Source organism: Sus scrofa, chromosome 13 (assembly GCF_054392235.1).
Source record: "Sus scrofa isolate SSC_HxYL_T2T_F1_AM1 chromosome 13, Sscrofa_HxYL_maternal_Yorkshire_Landrace_v2.0, whole genome shotgun sequence".
NCBI lineage: Eukaryota > Metazoa > Chordata > Mammalia > Artiodactyla > Suidae > Sus > Sus scrofa.
The window spans coordinates 148,053,721-148,072,065 of record NC_139395.1 but is presented as its reverse complement, the minus strand read 5'-3'; the positions used below and the strand labels follow the sequence as shown (position 1 = coordinate 148,072,065).

General features: G+C 38.8%; 1 protein-coding gene across 4 annotated transcripts in view; it reads left to right on the top strand.

Annotated features, from left to right (window-relative positions):
* Positions 1–18,345, top strand: part of PAK2 (p21 (RAC1) activated kinase 2) — a 101,782-nt gene that overhangs the window by 67,329 nt on the left and 16,108 nt on the right. For all 4 annotated transcript variants that reach the window (XR_014824599.1, XM_021070136.2, XM_084990820.1 and 1 more), the window contains 8 exons: positions 1,586–1,617; positions 3,820–3,927; positions 5,711–5,843; positions 7,259–7,322; positions 10,209–10,257; positions 11,266–11,378; positions 13,669–13,786; positions 16,990–17,089. Coding sequence is in view for 3 of the 4 variants with exons in the window: in XM_021070136.2 (XP_020925795.1) it covers positions 1,586–1,617; positions 3,820–3,927; positions 5,711–5,843; positions 7,259–7,322; positions 10,209–10,257; positions 11,266–11,378; positions 13,669–13,786; positions 16,990–17,089 (717 nt within the window). In the remaining variant the exon portion in view is untranslated. The remainder of the gene's footprint in view (positions 1–1,585; positions 1,618–3,819; positions 3,928–5,710; positions 5,844–7,258; positions 7,323–10,208; positions 10,258–11,265; positions 11,379–13,668; positions 13,787–16,989; positions 17,090–18,345) is intronic.

The following is an 18,345-nucleotide window of genomic DNA, read 5'->3' as shown; positions in this document are numbered from 1 at the left end:
TCTGTCTTTTGTAAACTGATGTGGGCAGCTCTTAGGCATAATTTGGAATCTGGGGATTATATCAATTTCCTGGTTTTGCCAAAAGTGGGTGTTTTGGTCTTTTGTTGTCTCTTCACTGCTTTTCAATGAGTTCCAGCAATAAAATGGAAAGAGGCTGATTTATAGGCATGTTCATACTAGGAATATCTTTATTGTTAGTGGGGCAGGAGAAGGGTTGCTATACTATATATAAGCATATAGACTTTGAAATAAAAAATGTTTGTCTACTCAGAAGTTGAAACTTGAGTTCCCTTTGTGGCTAGGTGGTTAACGAGCCCTACTAGGATCTATGGGGTTTCAGATTCGATCCCTGGCCCCGCTTAGTGGGTTGAGGATCTGGTGTTGCCATGGGCTGTGGTGTAGGTTGAGACACAGCTCAGATACAGCATTGTTGTGGCTGTTGCATGGGTCGGTGGCTATGGCTCCAGTTTGACCCCTGGCCTAGGAACTTCCATGTGTGTTGGTACAGCCCTAAAAAGCAAAAAAAAAAAAAAAAAAAAAAAAAAAAGTTGAAACTCATCAAATATATAAACATAAAGTAAGCATTAGAACTAAAAGAATTTCAAACCAGAAATAGAATATCACTAGATATTCGTTTATTTGTTCAAATAAGGATTAGAAGAAAGTCCATCCATTACAGTTGATTGCTATATCTCTTGAATTTCTTGGTATTTAGGCTCTTCCTCCCTCACACTAGCTCTCCCTCCCTCTTTTTCACAATTTATTTGTTAAAGAAAAACAGAATCATTAGTCCTGTTTCCCTCGATGTGGATTTTGCTAATTACATTCCAGTGTCACTTAATATATTTCTCTGTCCTTTCAAGTCATAAATAGTTTAAAAAACAGTATGATTGAGCTAAAATCATACATGTAGTTTTAATTAATTATACTTATTTGATTACATCCTTACAGAAATAAGGGCTTTGTTGAAGGAAGAAATAGAGACCACTTGGCAAATGATTTTGACCTTTTTGCTTAGTATAAGCAAAAGGTCAGATTTGTCCCTAGAACTTTTGTGTCAATCTGTGTGAGTGAATAATCTCTTTACAGTTTTTGAACAGAAAATGGTATATTAATACATATATATGAATCCATATGTGTGTGTGTGTCTGGGCATTTTAAAAAGTAAAGCATTAAACAATTTTCCTTTGCACATTTAGGATTGTCTAAGTGGTTGGTTGCTTTAAGTTCCTCAGTAGGCAATTTGCTGAAGTAAATATTGCTATAAATAAACTTATGTTTTATTTTAATAACTACAGATTGAGAGGTGTAAGCTTTTTTAAATTAAGGTGTAATTTCATACTATAAAATTCACCCACTTGAAGTACACAGTTCAGTGTTTTTAGCAAATTTACAGAGTTCTGTTAAATTTGAGTTTTATAAACTTGTATAAATTAATGTTTGAATACTGATAATATTTTTCTTGACTTAATTCAACTTGAAATCAGTCTAAGAATATTTTACTTGCTCTGCTTTATCTTTTATTATAGAGAAGTTGTTTTATTTTTTGAATTGAACTTAGCATTATTTTCTGTTTTGTATTCAGAGAAAGATGGCTTCCCTTCTGGAACACCAGCAGTAAGTTAATATGTTATTTCTTATAGCTCCTGTTCTAATTTCAGTTATCCTCACCAAAAAACTCAGTTTTATTTTACTTTCTAAAATTAACTATATCCATCAGGAATAACTACTTAGGAGTTCCCTTGGTGGTGCAGCGGAAACAAATTGAACTAGTATCCATGAGGGTATAGGTTCAATCCCTGGCTTCACTCAGGGTTAAGGAACCGGCATTGCCATGAGCTCGGGTGTAGGTCACAGACTCTGCTCAGATCTAGCATTGCTGAGGCTGTGCCATAGGCCAGTGGCTACAGCTCAAATTCAGCGCCTAGCCTGGGAAATTCCATATGTCATGGGTGTGGCCCTAAAAAGCAAAAAGAAAAGAAATAATTACTTAATTATGTATTTTTTTGCTACCCACTTGGTAAGTTGAAGAAGCCATGTTAAGCAAATAGAATTTCCTTAGATGATGCTTAAAGTAATTAAAACTTGGTATCTTTAGAGTAGTTTAGCTACTTTTGATAACATTTCTATATATAAACATGAATACAAAGAACTTGCCAACAGGCTCAGTGGAAATGAATCTGACTAGTATCCATGAGGACGAAGGTTTGATCCCTGGTCTCACTCAGTGGGTTAAGGATCTGGCATTGCCATGAGCTATGGTATAGGTCGCAGACGCAGGTGAGATCCCACTTGGCTGTGGCTGTGGCTGTGGCTGGCAGCTGTAGCTCTGATTTGACCCCTAGCCTGGGAACCTCCATATGCCGTGGGTGCGGCCTAAAAAGAAAAAAAAAGAACTTGCCAACATTCTCCTGTAGCATCATCCTACTGAATATAGACTATGGAAATATACTGAATAATGGAAGCCTGTTAAAATCTTCAGAGTTGTCTGAAATTTTAAGTTATCATGTAAGCACAAATACTTCCTGCAAACAGTTGTTTTATTTTCCATTCCTTAATTTGGAGGAAACAATCTCCTGGAGTTATTTGACTGCATATAATATCACGTAAAATACCTACCTAGCGCACACCTGTCATATAATAAACTCTGTATAAAGGATGATGCCTTGGAGTTCCTGCTCTGGTGCAGTGGGTTAAGGATCTGGTGTTGCCACAGCTGTGGGGGGCAGCCAAAAAACTTAAAAAAGGATAATGCCTTTCTCTTTTCCTTCTTTAGCCACAACTTTGTTGGTGAATCTGGCTGGTTTTTGTTTTGGCTGCACTTGTGGCATGTGGAAGTTCATGAGCCAGGAGTTGAACCTGCTCTGCAGAAGTGACAATGCTGGATCCTTAACCATTAGGCCACCAGGGAACTCTAGTCTGGCTGTTTTAAATAACTGAGAATGACTCTAACTTATACAGAGCCCAGAAGATTTTTGGTTTTGGACTTAAAAAATAAAGTGATTGTTTATTTTTGAACTAGTTAAAAGGCATGAATTCTCTCTTAATAATACTGGTATTAGGGAGTTCTTGGCGTGGCTCAGTGGCAACGAACCCAACTAGTATCCATGAGGACGCAGGTTTGATCCGTGGCCTCACTCAGTGCGTTAAGGATCTGGTGTTGCCATGAACTGTGGTGTAAGTCACAGATGCTGCTCAGATCCTACATAGCTGTGGTGTAGACAGGCAGCTACAGCTCCAATTCAGCCCCCAGCCTGAGAACTTCCATAGACCTCATGTATGGCCTTAGAAAACAAAACAAAACAAAAAAAACCTGTTATTGGGGAGTTCCCATTGTGGAATATCAGAAATGAATCTGACTAGTATCCATGAGGGTGTGGGTTCTGTCCCTGACCTTGCTTAATGGATCAGGGATCAGGTATTGCCGTGAGCTGTGGTGCAGGTCACAGATGAGGCTCGGATCCTGGATCCCACGTTGCTATGACTGTGGTGTCGGCTGTTAGCTGTAGCTCCAATTCGATGCCTAGCCTGGGAACTTCCATATGCTATGAGTGTGGCCCTAAAAAGCAAAAGAAAAAAGAAAAAAAGAATACTGGTATTTACTGTATATATCTGCTTTATAAACTTACTTTTCTATAATGTATACAATTGCCTTTACTTTTTAAAATGATTATAAGATTAGTACTGGTGAGGTTCTATTGTTTTGAAGTGAGCTATTAAATAGTTTTTTCAGGTATGTTAAAAAGGAGAGGTAGTCATATTCTAAAGTATCCTAATACTTGACTTGTCCTCCTTCCTTTGCTCATGTGATAAATGCAGCTGCATACCAAGGGATCGGAAACGTCAGCAGTAGTAACAGAGGAAGACGATGATGATGAAGAGACTGCTCCTCCTGTTATTGCCCCACGACCAGATCATACAAAATCAGTGAGTTTCTGATTAGTGAATTAGATTGTGCGTGTCCGTACCTGTATGTTTTTAACAACAGCTGTCTGTATTCGAATTCCAGTGATTAATTTCTAAGAAGTCTTCAGACTTAAAATATTTCAGTATGAGAAATTTACCTAAACACTAGTCATCAAAAAACTAGTTTTCTTTAAAAGTTAAAATAGGAGTTCCTGTTATGGCTCAGCAGAAATGAATCCAGTCCGACCAGGAACCATGAGGTTGCAGGTTTGATCCCTGGCCTCGCCCAGGGTGGTAAGGATCCTGCATTGCAGTGAGCTATGGTGTAGGTTGCAAATGCGGCTCAGCTCTGATGTGGCTATGACTGTGGCGTAGACCGGCAGCTGTAACTCTGATTGGACCCCTAGTCTGGGAACTTCCATATGGCCTGGGTGTGGCCCTAAAAAGCAAAAAAAAGAAAAAGTTAAAATACTTCTCTCATTGTTTTTTCTTTCTCTATTACACCATCTTTTCGAGGGAGTTCATCTATTTCTCTACCTTTATCTCAGTACAGATAAGTACTGTATCTAAAACTTGGAGCTTACCTTTTATCCAAATTATATATTTGATCTCCCATTTTACATTTTTCTCAAAGCCTTCACAAGGCTGCTCAATGAAATTTCTAACAGCTACGGGAGAATTTTAACAATAACAACCTTAGATAGAGACAGAAAGAGTCTGCCTTGTTCTGATACAAATAAAAGCAGCAGAGTATGGTGAGGTGTTGGCACAATAGACAAGTAGGGCTCGGAGGACTGCCATTGGACCCTCATCTAGTGATAGAGAGCTGTGTTTTCTTTACTACTTAGAAATGGCTGTTTGAAATAAAATGGTGGAAATTATATTTATATAAAAAGTTTTATGGAAATTAATGATAGTTCAACATCAAGATTTCCATTATTTTGCTCTGTATTTCTCTCTTTTATTTTATTTTATTTTGTCTATTTTTTGGCATTTCTTGGGCTGCTCTCGCAGCATATGGAGGTTCCCAGGCTAGGGGTCCAATCGGAGTTGTAGCCACGGCCTACACCACAGCCACAGCAACTCGGGATCCGAGCCTTGTCTGCAACCTACACCACAGCTCACGGCAACGCCGGATCCTTAACCCACTGAGCAAGGCCAGGGATCAAACCCGAAACCTCATGATTCCTAGTTGGATTCGTTAACCACTGAGCCACGATAGGAACTCCTGTATTTCTCTCTTTTAGAAAAAACATTTTCAAACTTGTACTATGTTTTTTGCTTCTTTTTTATTATGTTATTTTAGATCTGATTGTACTTAGATTTATTTCGTTCACAGATCATCTGCTTTGCTACAGAGACTTTTAAAATACATAAGTGGAGGAGTTCCCATTGTGGCTCAGTGGTAATGAACCCGACTACTATCCAGGAGGATGTGGGTTCAATCTCTGACCCTGCTCAGTGGGTTAAAGATCCAGCATTGCTGTGGCTGTGGTGTAGGCCGGCAGCTGCAGCTCTAATTTGACCCCTAGCCTGGGAACTTCCATATGCCACAGGTGCAGCCCTAAAAAGAAAAAAAGAAAGAAAAAATACTTATGTGATGTACCAAAGAAAAATGTTTCACGTTTATTCCTCTTAGCTCCCAGTCTTTTATAAGACAAATCTGAAAATCTTATTCTCATTCTTTTGAACACAAGAGACAGATTACTTTGTTGTTGGCAAAAATCAAAGAACTAAATAGTGTGCCAGTAAGAATAACTAAAAATACTGTTCTTCAACTCTAATTAATTCTTTCTCTCTGCAGATTTATACACGGTCTGTAATTGATCCTATTCCTGCTCCAGTTGGTGATTCTAATGTTGATGGTGGTGCCAAGACTTCAGACAAACAGAAAAAGAAGGCCAAAATGACAGATGAAGAGATTATGGAGAAATTAAGTATGTTACCTGCATTTTACATTATTCTTAAATTGTTAACAGCTCTTGAAACAGTTGGCCCAGATGTATCTTAAGTTATTTTATATTTTTGGCTTGAAATGTAAAAAAAAATTTTCTTCTAAAACCAACAGCTTCAGTTAAATTGTAGTAAAGGGAAAATAATGGTCTTCTTTGCTTGTTTATTATTATACGCTGACTAGTGAGCAGCATCTTTGAATAGTCAGTATTTTGGGGAGTAATACGTTTTCTCAGAGGGCCAAATCTAAGGATAATAGTTGGAAACTTTATGAGAGGAAGTTTGTATGTGTTTATGCACATCTCTATAACACAGAATGTACCTAAATAACTAAACAGAATGTCCTATATAGATAATATGTGTAAACATAAAATGTATTTTTTTTTCTCTTCTTCATTTTCATCCATCAACTATCATTGGCCTGGATCAGGCACTGGAAATAATACACAAAGTGCCAGAGAGAGGGTAGCAGTAATGTCTCATTATAAGTCTACAGCAGCTATGGTTACAAAGGACTGTGACCTAGAGGGATCAAGGAAAAATATTATATATTGGCTGTATGTTTGAGGTTGGGTACCTATGTAAAACTGGATTCTTTCTCTAACTTTCTTTGATATGCCTTTTTCTCCTTTTACCTTGTGAAAATTTAGTGTTTTGACTTACTGGTAATAAAGATATTAGGGTTTTATGTACAATATCCTAATTTTAAAACCTGTTTCTTGGTTGTGACTTTGTGAGCTTTCCTAAAACAGATATATGATTAGTTTGCATTAAAGTAGAGTAATCTTGATAGTAATAAGTGGTTTTCTAAGTACATTGAAAGATAGAAGATACATGAGAAGAGTCTGAAAAGCCATTTGGGGTTATTCATTTGGGTATGATTTTTTTCTCATATTAAGTAGTTTGGTAACTTATCATTAGTTTCATACATTTTGGTGGAGTATGAAAAGTAGGATAACCAACTTGTCCTTTCCCCAGGAACTTCCCAGTTCCCATGTGCCACATCCTGAGGAACCCCTTAGTCTCAGGGAAACTATACAATTGCTTATTCTAAAACATCATTTTTGTGAGTTCCCTGGTGGCTCAGTGTTGTCACTGCTGCAGCCCGGGGAAGTAAAAGTGGTCATTTTTGAGAAAGTGATAGGATAATCAAGACTTCAATTAGGAGTTCTAACCTAGTGGAAACAGTGTATCTTCTTGCTTCTGATACTTTATTTTTATTACCTACTCTTTAGTGTTTTGTATTGGAAACATACATTATTTTGAAATAGAGCTTTATGTTTGAAAGCTACTGTTGTGAAATCATTAGAGTTTATTAAAAGAAATAATGTTATCGAAGTTTGCAGTTTAAAAATGCTTCACTCAGTTTCCAACTTTGTATTATTTTTGTTTAAAATAGGAACTATTGTAAGCATAGGTGATCCTAAGAAAAAATATACAAGATATGAAAAAATTGGGCAAGGGTAAGTATTTGTGACTACATTGCCAAAATATTCATTATCTCCTAGGTGTCCTGCATATCTCTTTTGCCTACTGACATTGAGTATGTGTGGTACTCTGAGTAGTATCCTTGGATGTGTATAAATAAGTAATGCATTTATTTCTAGATGCTATTAAAATACTATACTACTTAGTAATGACTATATATTTTTTCTTAAGTGTTATTTCCCATTAGTGCTAAGATTGGGTGGGAGAGTTGCCCATCAAAAATTTTAAAAGTAAGAAAATATACTGCAAGATTATAGTTTTAAAACCTGCATTTTAATCACATCATTGAGTATGGATCTTTAATTCTACTGATCTTCTGATTTTGTTCAATATTTTTTTTCTTTTTGTCTTTTTAGGGCTATACCTGTGACATATGGAAGTTCCCAGGCTAAGGAATGAGTCAGAGTTGTAGCTGCTGGCCTATGCCACCGCCACAGCAGTGCCAGATCCCAGCTGCATCTGCGACCTACACTGCAGTTTGTGGTAATACAGGATCCTTAACCCACTGAGTGAGGCCAGGGATCGAACCCACATCCTCATGAATACCAGTCAGGTTCTTAACCTGCTGAGCCACAATGAGAACTCATGTATTTTTTTTCTTTTTTGGTCACACTGGTAGTATTTGGAAGTTCCCAGGCCAGGCATCCAGTGTGAGCTGCAGCTGCTACCTACACCATAGCTATAGTGATACTGGATCCTGAATCCACTGTGCTGGGCTGGGGATTGGATCTGCACTGCCACAGAGACAGCACCAGATCTTTAACCTTCTGCATCATAGCAGGAACTCCAGTAATTTGGTTTTTGGCTTTTTAGGGCCACACCCATGACTTATGGAAGTTACAAGGCTAGGGGTCAAATTGGAACTACAGCTGCCAGCCTATGCCACAGCCACACTGGATCCTTAACCCACTGAGCAAGGCCAGGGATCGAACCTGCATCCTCATGGATACTAGTCAGGTTTGTTACTGCTGAGCCCCAACAGGAACTCCCAATAATTTGTATTTTTGAACTATGCTAGCTAAATCTTTTTTTCTCTTGTGTAGGGGCAAAGGAACATCCTGAATTTTTTTTTATTATTATTATTCAATGAATTTATCACATCTGTAGTTGTATAATGATCATCACAATCCAATTTCACAGGATTTCCATCCCACAACCCAAGCACATCCCCCCACCCCACAAACTGTCTCCTCCAGAGACCATAAGTTTTTCAGTGACTGTGAGTCAGCATCTGTTCTGCAAAGAAGTTCCGTCTGTCCTTTATTCAGATTCCACATGTCAGTGAAAGCATTTGATGTTGGTGTCTCATTGTATGACTAACTTCACTTAGCATGATCGTTTCTAGGTCCATCCATGTTGCTAAAAATGCTGGTATTTCATTCATTTTAATGGCTGAGTAATATTCCATTGTGTATATGTACCGCATCTTCTGGATCCACTCCTCTGTCGATGGACATTTAAGTTGTTTCCATGTCTTGGCTATTGAAAAGAGTGCTGCAATGAACCTTGGAGTACATGTGTCTTTGCGAGTCATGGTTTTAATGACTGAATTTTTAATGTCATTAATCTCTGCAAAGTGTTCTGTAAGTTTAGAAAAACCAAAATCAGACATTCCCGTCAAGGCTCAGCAGGTTAAGAACCCGACTAGTATCCATGAGGATGTTGGTTCTATCCCTGACCTCACTCAGTGGGTTATAAAGGGTTGCCCTGAGTTGCTGTGTAGGTTGCAGACTCAGCTTGGATCCTGCGTTGCTGTTGCTGTGGTGTAGGCTAGCACTTGTAGCTCCAATTCGATCCCTAGCCTGGGAGCTTCTACATGCCACAAGATAAAGAGAGGAGAAAAACAAATTAAGTTGCAGCACTGATTTTAATAAAAAAATTGAAAATCATATTAATATTCTTGAGCATGATAATGGATAAATTGTAGTATACAGAGTAATACGTATGATAAGTAAGAATGAAGAGGAGTAACACCTATCCACATGGATGATCATCCCAAATCCAGTGTTGAATTTAAAAAGCAAATTACAGGAAAATACATAAAATAAAATCATTTATATGGAGTTAAAAAATTATGTGCAATGTCTTCTATAGTGGGACACAACTATGTCCCTAGTAAAGTATAGAGAAATACATGGAAATGATGCACATCAAATACAGAATAAACTCTGAATATAGATTACTTTTGGGAGGAGGGTGGATGCCTTTGGAAAGGGCACATAAGAACCTTCAAATTTATTTGTATTTGTCTGTTTCTTCACTGGGGAAATGGATCCATGAATATATGTTACTTTTTTCTCTCTTTATCTTTTCCTATATTTTTGTAGGTCTGAAATAGGACAGATTTCTAACCTAAGTTTTGACCACAAAGATTACCTCTTTTTCTTATTTTACCTCCCTTGTTTTTGCTTTTTTACTACTTTTAAAGATATTTAGGAGTTCCCATCGTGGCGCAGTGGTTAAGGAATCCAACTAGGAACCGTGAGGTTGTGGGTTCAATCCTTGACCTTGCTCAGTGGGTTAAGGATCCAGCGTTGACGGGAGATGTGGTGTAAGTTGCAGACTCTGCCAGGATCCTGAGTTGCTGTGGCTGTGGTGTAGGCCAGCGGCTACAGCTCCGATTAGACCCTTAGCCTGGGAACCTCCATATGCCACGGGTGCAGCCCTAGAAAAGACAAAAAGACAAAAAAAAAAAGGATATTCAGATGAGATTGGGTGCATTCAGGATGGTATGGCCTTATTCCATCTTAGACGTTCTTTAACTCCTTCTCAGTTGTTCTGAGTATAAAGTCTTTGGATATTACAAATGAAAGTTATTTAGGAATCTTAAATCTAGTTGTGTCTTTTTTTTTTTCCTCTAGGGCTTCTGGCACGGTTTTCACTGCTACTGATGTGGCACTGGGACAAGAGGTAGCTACTTTTTCATCCTTCTGGGTGTTAATATTAGCTTTCAATATAGGAAGAAACTAGATCTGCTTGTGAATAATCAATAAGAATCTATTTTTCAGTTGAATATGGTAAAAGAATTACTCTAGGTAATTTTTTAGCACTTTCCTTATTAAAGAAAAAAAATAATTATGCATTTAGTGTCGTAAATAAATATTTTAAAAATTATTTTCCAAGCTTGGGATGAAAAGATTAATTCCTGGTCTATGACCTTGGGTATAGATTTCAAGAGAAATACTAAGGAGTTCCCGTCGTGGCTCAGTGGTAATGAACCCAACTAGTATCCATGAGGACGTGGGTTTGATCCCTGGCCTTGCTCAGTGGGTTAAGGATCTGGCATTGCCGTTAGCTGTGGTGTGGGTTGCAGACACAGCTCTGATCCTGAGTTGCTGTGGCTCTGGTGTAGGCCATCAGCTACGGCTCCAATTCAACCCAGCCTGGGAACCTTCATATGCCACGGGTGCAGCCCCAGAAAGACCAAAAAATAAAAAGACAGAGAAATATTAAAATATTTAGGTTTGGAGTTCCTGTCATGGCTAAGTGGTTAATGAACCTGTCTAGTACCATGAGGACTCGGGTTTGATCCCTGGCCTCGCTCAGTGGGCTAAGGATCCTGGTGTTGCCGTGAGCTGTGGTGTAGGTCACAAATGTGTCTCAGATCCTGAGTTCCTATTGCTATGGTGTAGTCTGACAGCTGTAGCTCTGATTCGATCCCTAGCCTGGGAACCTCCATATGCCAGTGAGTATGCCCTAAAAACACAAAAGCCAAAAATAATAAATAAATAAAATATTTAGGTTCTATGTATTACAAAGCATTATGCGTTGCCACTGTGGAAATAAAAGAATTGCCTATAAGAAAATTATAATTTCATTGTTTTATATGTATATAATAAATTATTAACTGATTGGTTTTTGTGATTTCTAAGAGAATTAGGAAACTGGTTCTGATTTTTTCTTCTGTTTCCATTATAGGTTGCTATCAAACAGATTAATTTACAGAAACAGCCAAAGAAGGAATTGATCATTAATGAGATTCTGGTGATGAAAGAATTAAAGAATCCCAACATAGTTAACTTCTTGGACAGGTAAATGTAAATATTTCTTAAACGTTGAGAGAAAAATGTAGCAATTTTTAGACTCATGGCTTTGGGGGTTAGCCGCTTTAGTTAGACTGTAGTTGAATGTCAATACTGAAGAGTAAACTTGAAGGAGGAAGAGAGATAAAAATAGCATATTTGAGTTTAGAAGGTCCTTTTTCTCCCAGGGTATCACTTGGCAAGTAAGAGGAGGCAGTTAAATAAAGGAATTTGCTGCTGGTGCTCTAATTAATTACAAATGGTCAGAAGCAGAAACATTAAGGAAAGGTTGGCTATAATTAATTTCCTTACTGACAGGGGTAATTGGCCACACAGTTTTTAAACTTTCAGGTCAATTTTATTTTACATTTTGTCTTTCCTGGGCAAATAATATACTTATCAAAACCTCATTTAGGGAGTTCCTGTAGTGGCACAACTGTAATGAACCGGACTGGTATCCCTGAGGATGCAGGTTCCATCCCAGGCCTTGCTCAGTGGGTTAGAGATCCAGCATTGACAAGAGTTGTGGTCTAGGTTGGCAGCTGCAGCTCCAGTTCGACCCCAGCCTGGGAACCTCCATAGGCCGCGGGTGTGGCCCTTTAAAAAAAAAAAAATTTAATTCAGGACTTGATATTTAAAGTAGAATAGAAAAGTATGTATCTTACAACTTTTTTAAAAAGCAGTTACATATAGGAGTTCCTGTCGTGGCTCGGTGGTTAACGAATCTGACTGGGAACCATGAGGTTGCGGGTTCGATCCCTGGCCTTGCTCAGTGGGTTAAGGATCCGTTGTTGTCGTGAGCTGTAGTGTAGGTTGCAGACTTGGCTCGGATCCCGAGTTGCTGTGGCTGTGGCATATGCCAATGGCTACAGCTCCGATTCAACCCCTAGCCTGGGAACCTCCATATGCCACAGGAGTGGCCCAAGAAATGGCAAAAAGACAAAAAATAAAAAAATAAAAAGCAGGGAGTTCCCGTCGTGGCGCAGTGGTTAACGAATCCGATGAGGAACCACGAGGTTGCGGGTTCGGTCCCTGCCCTTGCTCAGTGGGTTAACGATCCGGCATTGCCGTGAGCTGTGGTGTAGGTTGCAGACGCGGCTCAGATCCGGCGTTGCTGTGGCTCTGGCGTAGGCTGGTGGCTACAGCTCCAATTCAACCCCTAGCCTGGGAACCTCCATATGCCTGGGAGCGGCCCAAAGAAATAGCAGAAAGACAAAAAAAAAAAAAGAAAAAGCAGATACATATATGTGAATGAAAGGAATAGTAGAAAAATAAATGAAAATTATAGTAGTGATCGTTTGGAAATGGAGGATCATAGGTAATTTAAAAATTTTTCCATATTTAAATTTGTTTTGAATGGGTTAAAGAAAACATTTTCAGACTTTAGTGCTAACTCTGGGGACCATGTTCATAGAAATAAACTTTCTCAGTATATTTCGCTACTTTTTTTTTTAATGGCCTCACCCATAGCATATGAAAGTTCTTGGGCCAGGGATTGAATCCAAGCCTCAGCTGCAACCAGTGCAAACCTGCATCTCTCCAGTGGCCTAAGCCTCTGCAGTCTGATTCTTAACCCACTGTACCACAGCAAGAACTCTTTGCCTACTTTTAAAAATAGTCCTACTTCAGATCAGTAAAGCATGGTGATTAAGATAAGCCATAAACTTTATTTATTTTTTTTGCTTTTTAGGGCTGCAATGAGAGGCATATGAAGGTTCCCAGGCTAGGGGTCTAATTGGAGCTACAGCTGCCAGTCAATGCCAAGCCACAGCAACACCAGATCCAAGCCACATCTGTGACCTACAGCACAGCTCATGGCAATGGCAGATCCTTAGCCCACTGAGCAAAGCCAGGGATCAAACCCGCAACCTCATGGTTCCTCGTCGGATTTATTTCTGCTGCACCACGATGGGAATGCCTAGATTTTTTTGTTAGAGTGCCTAGCATTTAAATTCTTCAAAATAAAGTGTCATGTGTTTAGAAAAGGTAAAAGTGAGAGTTCCCATCATGGTTCAGTAGTTTAACAAATCCGACTAGGAACCATGAGGTTGTGGGTTCAATCCCTGGCCTTGCTCAGTGGGTTAAGGATCCGGCATTGCCGTGAGCTGTGGTGTAGGTCGAAGACGCAGCTTGGATCTGGCGTTGCCGTGACTCTGGAGTAGGCCGGCAGCTATGGCTCTGATTTGAACCCTAGCCTGGGAACCTCCATATGCTGTGAGAACGGCCCAAGAAATGGCAAAAAGACAAAAAAAAAAAAAAGGTAGAAGTGTAATATATTTTGTATGTTCTTTTTTTTTAGTTACCTGGTAGGAGATGAGTTGTTTGTGGTAATGGAGTACCTTGCTGGGGGATCACTTACGGATGTTGTAACAGAGACCTGCATGGATGAAGCACAGATTGCTGCTGTATGCAGAGAAGTGAGTTTGCTCCCTTTTTGATGAGTTACAATAATGTGTGGTTAGCGAGTACGAGGTGAAGAAAGGGAAATTTTATTTATTATCCAAGCCGGACACTTTTGAGGGTGAGAGAGGGTGTCATTAAGATTACACCATTCTGGGAGTTCCCGTCGTGGCGCAGTGGTTAACGAATCCGACTAGGAACCCATGAGGTTTTGGGTTCAATCCCTGGCCTCACTCAGTGGGTTAGGAATCCGGCATTGCCGTGAGCTGCGGTGTAGGCCGCAGAAGCAGCTCGGATCCTGCGTTGCTGTGGCTGTGGTGTAGGCCGGCGGCTACAGCTCTGATTGGACCCCTAGCCTGGGAGCCTCCATATGCCAGTGAGTATTTCCTAAAAAGACAAAAGACAAAAAAAAGTAAAGATTACACCATTCAGCAGTTGAAATAAGGACAAAGTGGTACACATCTTGACCCTCAGTATTAATAAGTCTACTTCTAGCCTTTTATATACATATATGTATGTTGTATATATATGTATACACACACACACATATATAATGTATACATATGTATTTTTTTAGGGCTGCACCCACAGCATATAGAAGTTCCCAGGCTAGGAGTCTACCTGGAGCTCGAGCTTCTGGCCTACGCCATAGCCACAGAAATACCAGACGCAAGCCACATCTATGACCTCCACCACAGCTCAGATCCTTAAACCACTAAGTGAGGCCAGGAATTGAACCCGCATCCTCATGGAAGTTATATCGGGTTCTTAACCCACTGAACCGCAATGGAAGCATATATATAATTTTTTAATTAATTTTTTTAATGATCATATCTGCAGCTTATGCAAATTCCCAGGCTAGGGGGGTTGAATCATAGCTGTAGCTGCAGGCCTGTGCTGCAACTTGTGGCAGTGCCGAATCCTTAACCCACTGAGCAAGGCCAGAGATCAAACCCACATCCTCATAGAGACTGTATCCGGTTCTTAACCCGCTGAGCCACAGTGGGAACTCCAACTTCTGGCTTTATTGATCTCATTAAAGATGACCAGTGAGATGATATTCATAAGTGAATCTCCAGACATTCTGTTTGTTTAGTTATGTCTACAATTAAGACAGAAATAAACCTTTCTTTCTTCTAATCTTTCCCTGCAGATTAGACTTAGGTTAATGACTTGCCTAGTGTCATTAAAACTGTGACACTACTTTCTTTGTCCTAGGAATCTTATCACAAAGGACAAAATTGTAAAAGTTCTTATGACCATATGTTTCCTATGATTTGGCTTTGAACGTTTTTACAGTGTATTTAAGTAAAGTGTAAACTTTTTTTGTGTAAACAGTATATGTGATTTTTTTCCTTTTTTAGGTTTTATTAGGTGTTTCAGAAAAAAGTATTCTTTGAAAATTTTAATTCTTGGGTAATTGTATTCCACCTAAGGGGTAGCCCTCTTGATTGTTTCAAGAGAGGGAAATAAATTTTTAATAGTTATGAATAGTTTAACAATATGACATCCTTAACAAACAATGTTTGGTCAGTTAAATCTGATAAAAACTTAACAAAGGAATTCCTGTTGTGGCTCAGTGGGTTAAGGCCCCAACATTATCTCTCTGAGGATTTGGGTTTGAACCCTGGCCTCTCTCAGTGGGTTAAGGATCTGGCATTGCCACAAGCTGTGGCATAGGTTTTGGATGCAGCTTGGATCCAGTGTTGCCATGGCTGTGGTGGAGGCCCCAGCAGCAGCTCCAGTTCGACCCCTAGCCTGGGAACTTCCATATGATGCAAGTGCAATAATAAAAGTTAAAAAAAAAAGAAAGAAAAAAAAAAAAACTTAAGAATTTATCTAGATATACTTTGTTTTTCTAGTAGCTATTTTCGTAATCGATATAAAATTACTTCGGGGCATTCCCATTGTGGCTCAACAGGAACAAATCTGACTAGTATCCATGAGGATGTGGCTTCAATCCCGGGCCCCACTCAGTGGGTTAAGCGTCCAGTGTTGCTGTGAGCTGTGGTGTAGGTCACAGACGCTACTTGGATCCCACATTGCTGTGGCTGTGGTGTGGGCCAGCAGCTGTAGCTCCAAATTGACCCCTAGCCTGTGAACTTCCATATGCCACTGGTGCGGCCCTAAAAAAAAAATTGTTTTAGGAGTTCCTCTAATTGTGACATAGTTTGTTTCTACTTATTTCTACAAGTATTTTTGGGGGATTTTTTTTCTTTTCAGGAATCTGCCTAAGTGCTTGGTAAACGTAATGCGATAATACACAGTTAACCTGTTTCTTTTCTTTGAATAGTAGAGTATTTTGAATAGGATTCTTAGTTGTTATTAATGATATACAGACTTTATTTGTTGTCCTACAATAAGAAAATATTTTTTATTGCTTTATTTTTTTTTGTATCTTTTGGTTTTATTTTTGTTTATTTAGTTTTATTTTGTTGTCCTCTTTTAATGGGGGTAAGAAACAAACACAACTTCTTCAAATTACAATTAATGCTCAGTTTACATTAAAATGATAGCAAGCAGATTTTTAAAATTTAATCTCATCATTGCCTTTAAGAAAGTAAGAATAGTTTTTCTGCTTTTTAGACTCAGTGCTTTCTGATATAGGGCATAAGAGGAAAGTTTTTCTTTCATTATTCATGTCTAAGGTGTGGATATAACTCTATGTGAAACCTTCCGTGGAAGAAATGAAGCCTTGAGCAGCTAGAGAGAACTAGACCTCCCAGGGGTTTGTACTGACTAGACTTCTGAGTGTCTCAGATTCAAATGGGAATGATGACAAGTTTATCCTTTATTCTTGAAATGATTTCTAAAAATCCTTGTGCATGTTTACAAGTGCTGCATACCTTTAGGCATTTAAACCTGCGCAGACCTAGGAATCATGTAGACCCACCCATCATTTCATAAATGGGAACACTGAAGACAGAGTGATATTCTTCTGGTTTTAAATAATCTGTGGCAAAAATAGGACTAGATGAGATATTATTAATAATCATCTCTGGGTAAGCCCAGAGGGTAGGAAGAGGGGGATCTAATTATTTAAGGTGTCTTATTTTCATGGTTTCGCACATGAGAAGATTTTTTTCTTCGTAAATGTATTATTAGAGGGCTTTCTACTGGATACTGGAGGTGATGTTCAGGCCATGGGTAGTATATGTGAACATCACTTAGAATTTTTGGGGGCTGTTTCATTGACAGGTGTTTTTCTTCTTCTGTTCAGTGTTTACAGGCATTGGAGTTTTTACATGCTAACCAAGTGATTCACAGAGACATCAAAAGTGACAATGTGCTTTTAGGCATGGAAGGATCGGTTAAACTTAGTGAGTAACAAGTGAACAAATAATATTTATGTTACTTATAATTTTCTGCTTTTTTTAAAGTAAAAACCCTCTTCTGCTGTTAAATTTTTATGACAATATATGGGGGGGAGGGAGAAAAGTAGTAAAAACATTTGGACTCTTAGCTGGACAGCTTGAGTTTAAATAGCAGAGCTGCTACTAACTTGCTCAATAATTTGGGGTAATTATGTGATCTCTTTGTGTTCATTTTCTCATTCGTATGATAAGAAAAATATCTCAGGGAATTCTTCTGAATATTGAAAATGTAAAGCACTTAAAAAGACAAGGAAAAAAAAAGTGGCTGTGGTGCAGGCCATCAGCTACAGCTTTGATTTGACCCCCAGCCTGGGAACCTCTATGTGCCACCAATGTGGCCCTAAAAAGGCCAAAAAAAAAAAGAAAGAAAGAAAGAAAGTAAAGCACTGAGGAATAGTGCCTGGGACTATTGTCTTGTTGGTGGTGTTTTCCAAACATAAACTTGGATTTATCTGTGCTATCTCCTAGGGTAGATTTTTCTCATTCTGCTGTTTATCTTTCTTTGGATTTGGAAGAGAGTGGCCTAATTGAGGAAGGGCTGTATGACCCTGATGTCAGAGATGAAAAAATTTAAAAGAAACCATGTGTAAACCTCTTTTCCTAATTATCTTCTATGTCAGACATAGTAGAGTCACCGGCTTGGGGGGAGACACACACCTTTTCCTCTGGCTATAATCTCAGTTCCAACCATGCCCTCTGCAGGATTCAAGAAGCACCTCTCTTGAGGTTTCTCCAAAATTCAAGGCATTTCTTGGATCAAGCACCAAAAACTTTTTCTTCTCTTTGCCTAGAGAGTCTGACTGCTTTTTCAGATAGTTTCTCAAGGTTATTCAACCATAAGAAAAGAAATCTAGGTTCTATCAGAGGGTCAAAACATGTGATTACTAATTGTAATTTTAATGGGAAAACTGGAAATCAGTATTCTCATACATTTTTGGTGGATACGCAGGTAAACTAAATTTGACTATCTTGGATAATATTTCATCCTGGCTCTGCCACTTACTGATGAATGATCTTGGATAAGTTATCTAAAAATATGTATGCCTTAGTTTCCCTGCTTGTAAGATGGGAATCATAATAATAATATGTGTACCTATTTTATAAAGTTACCATGAGGTATGTTAATTCTTATGAGGTACTTGAAAGAGTTATAAGCAGTCATTTTAGCTATAAATGTTATGATTTGACCTAACAGTTGCTCT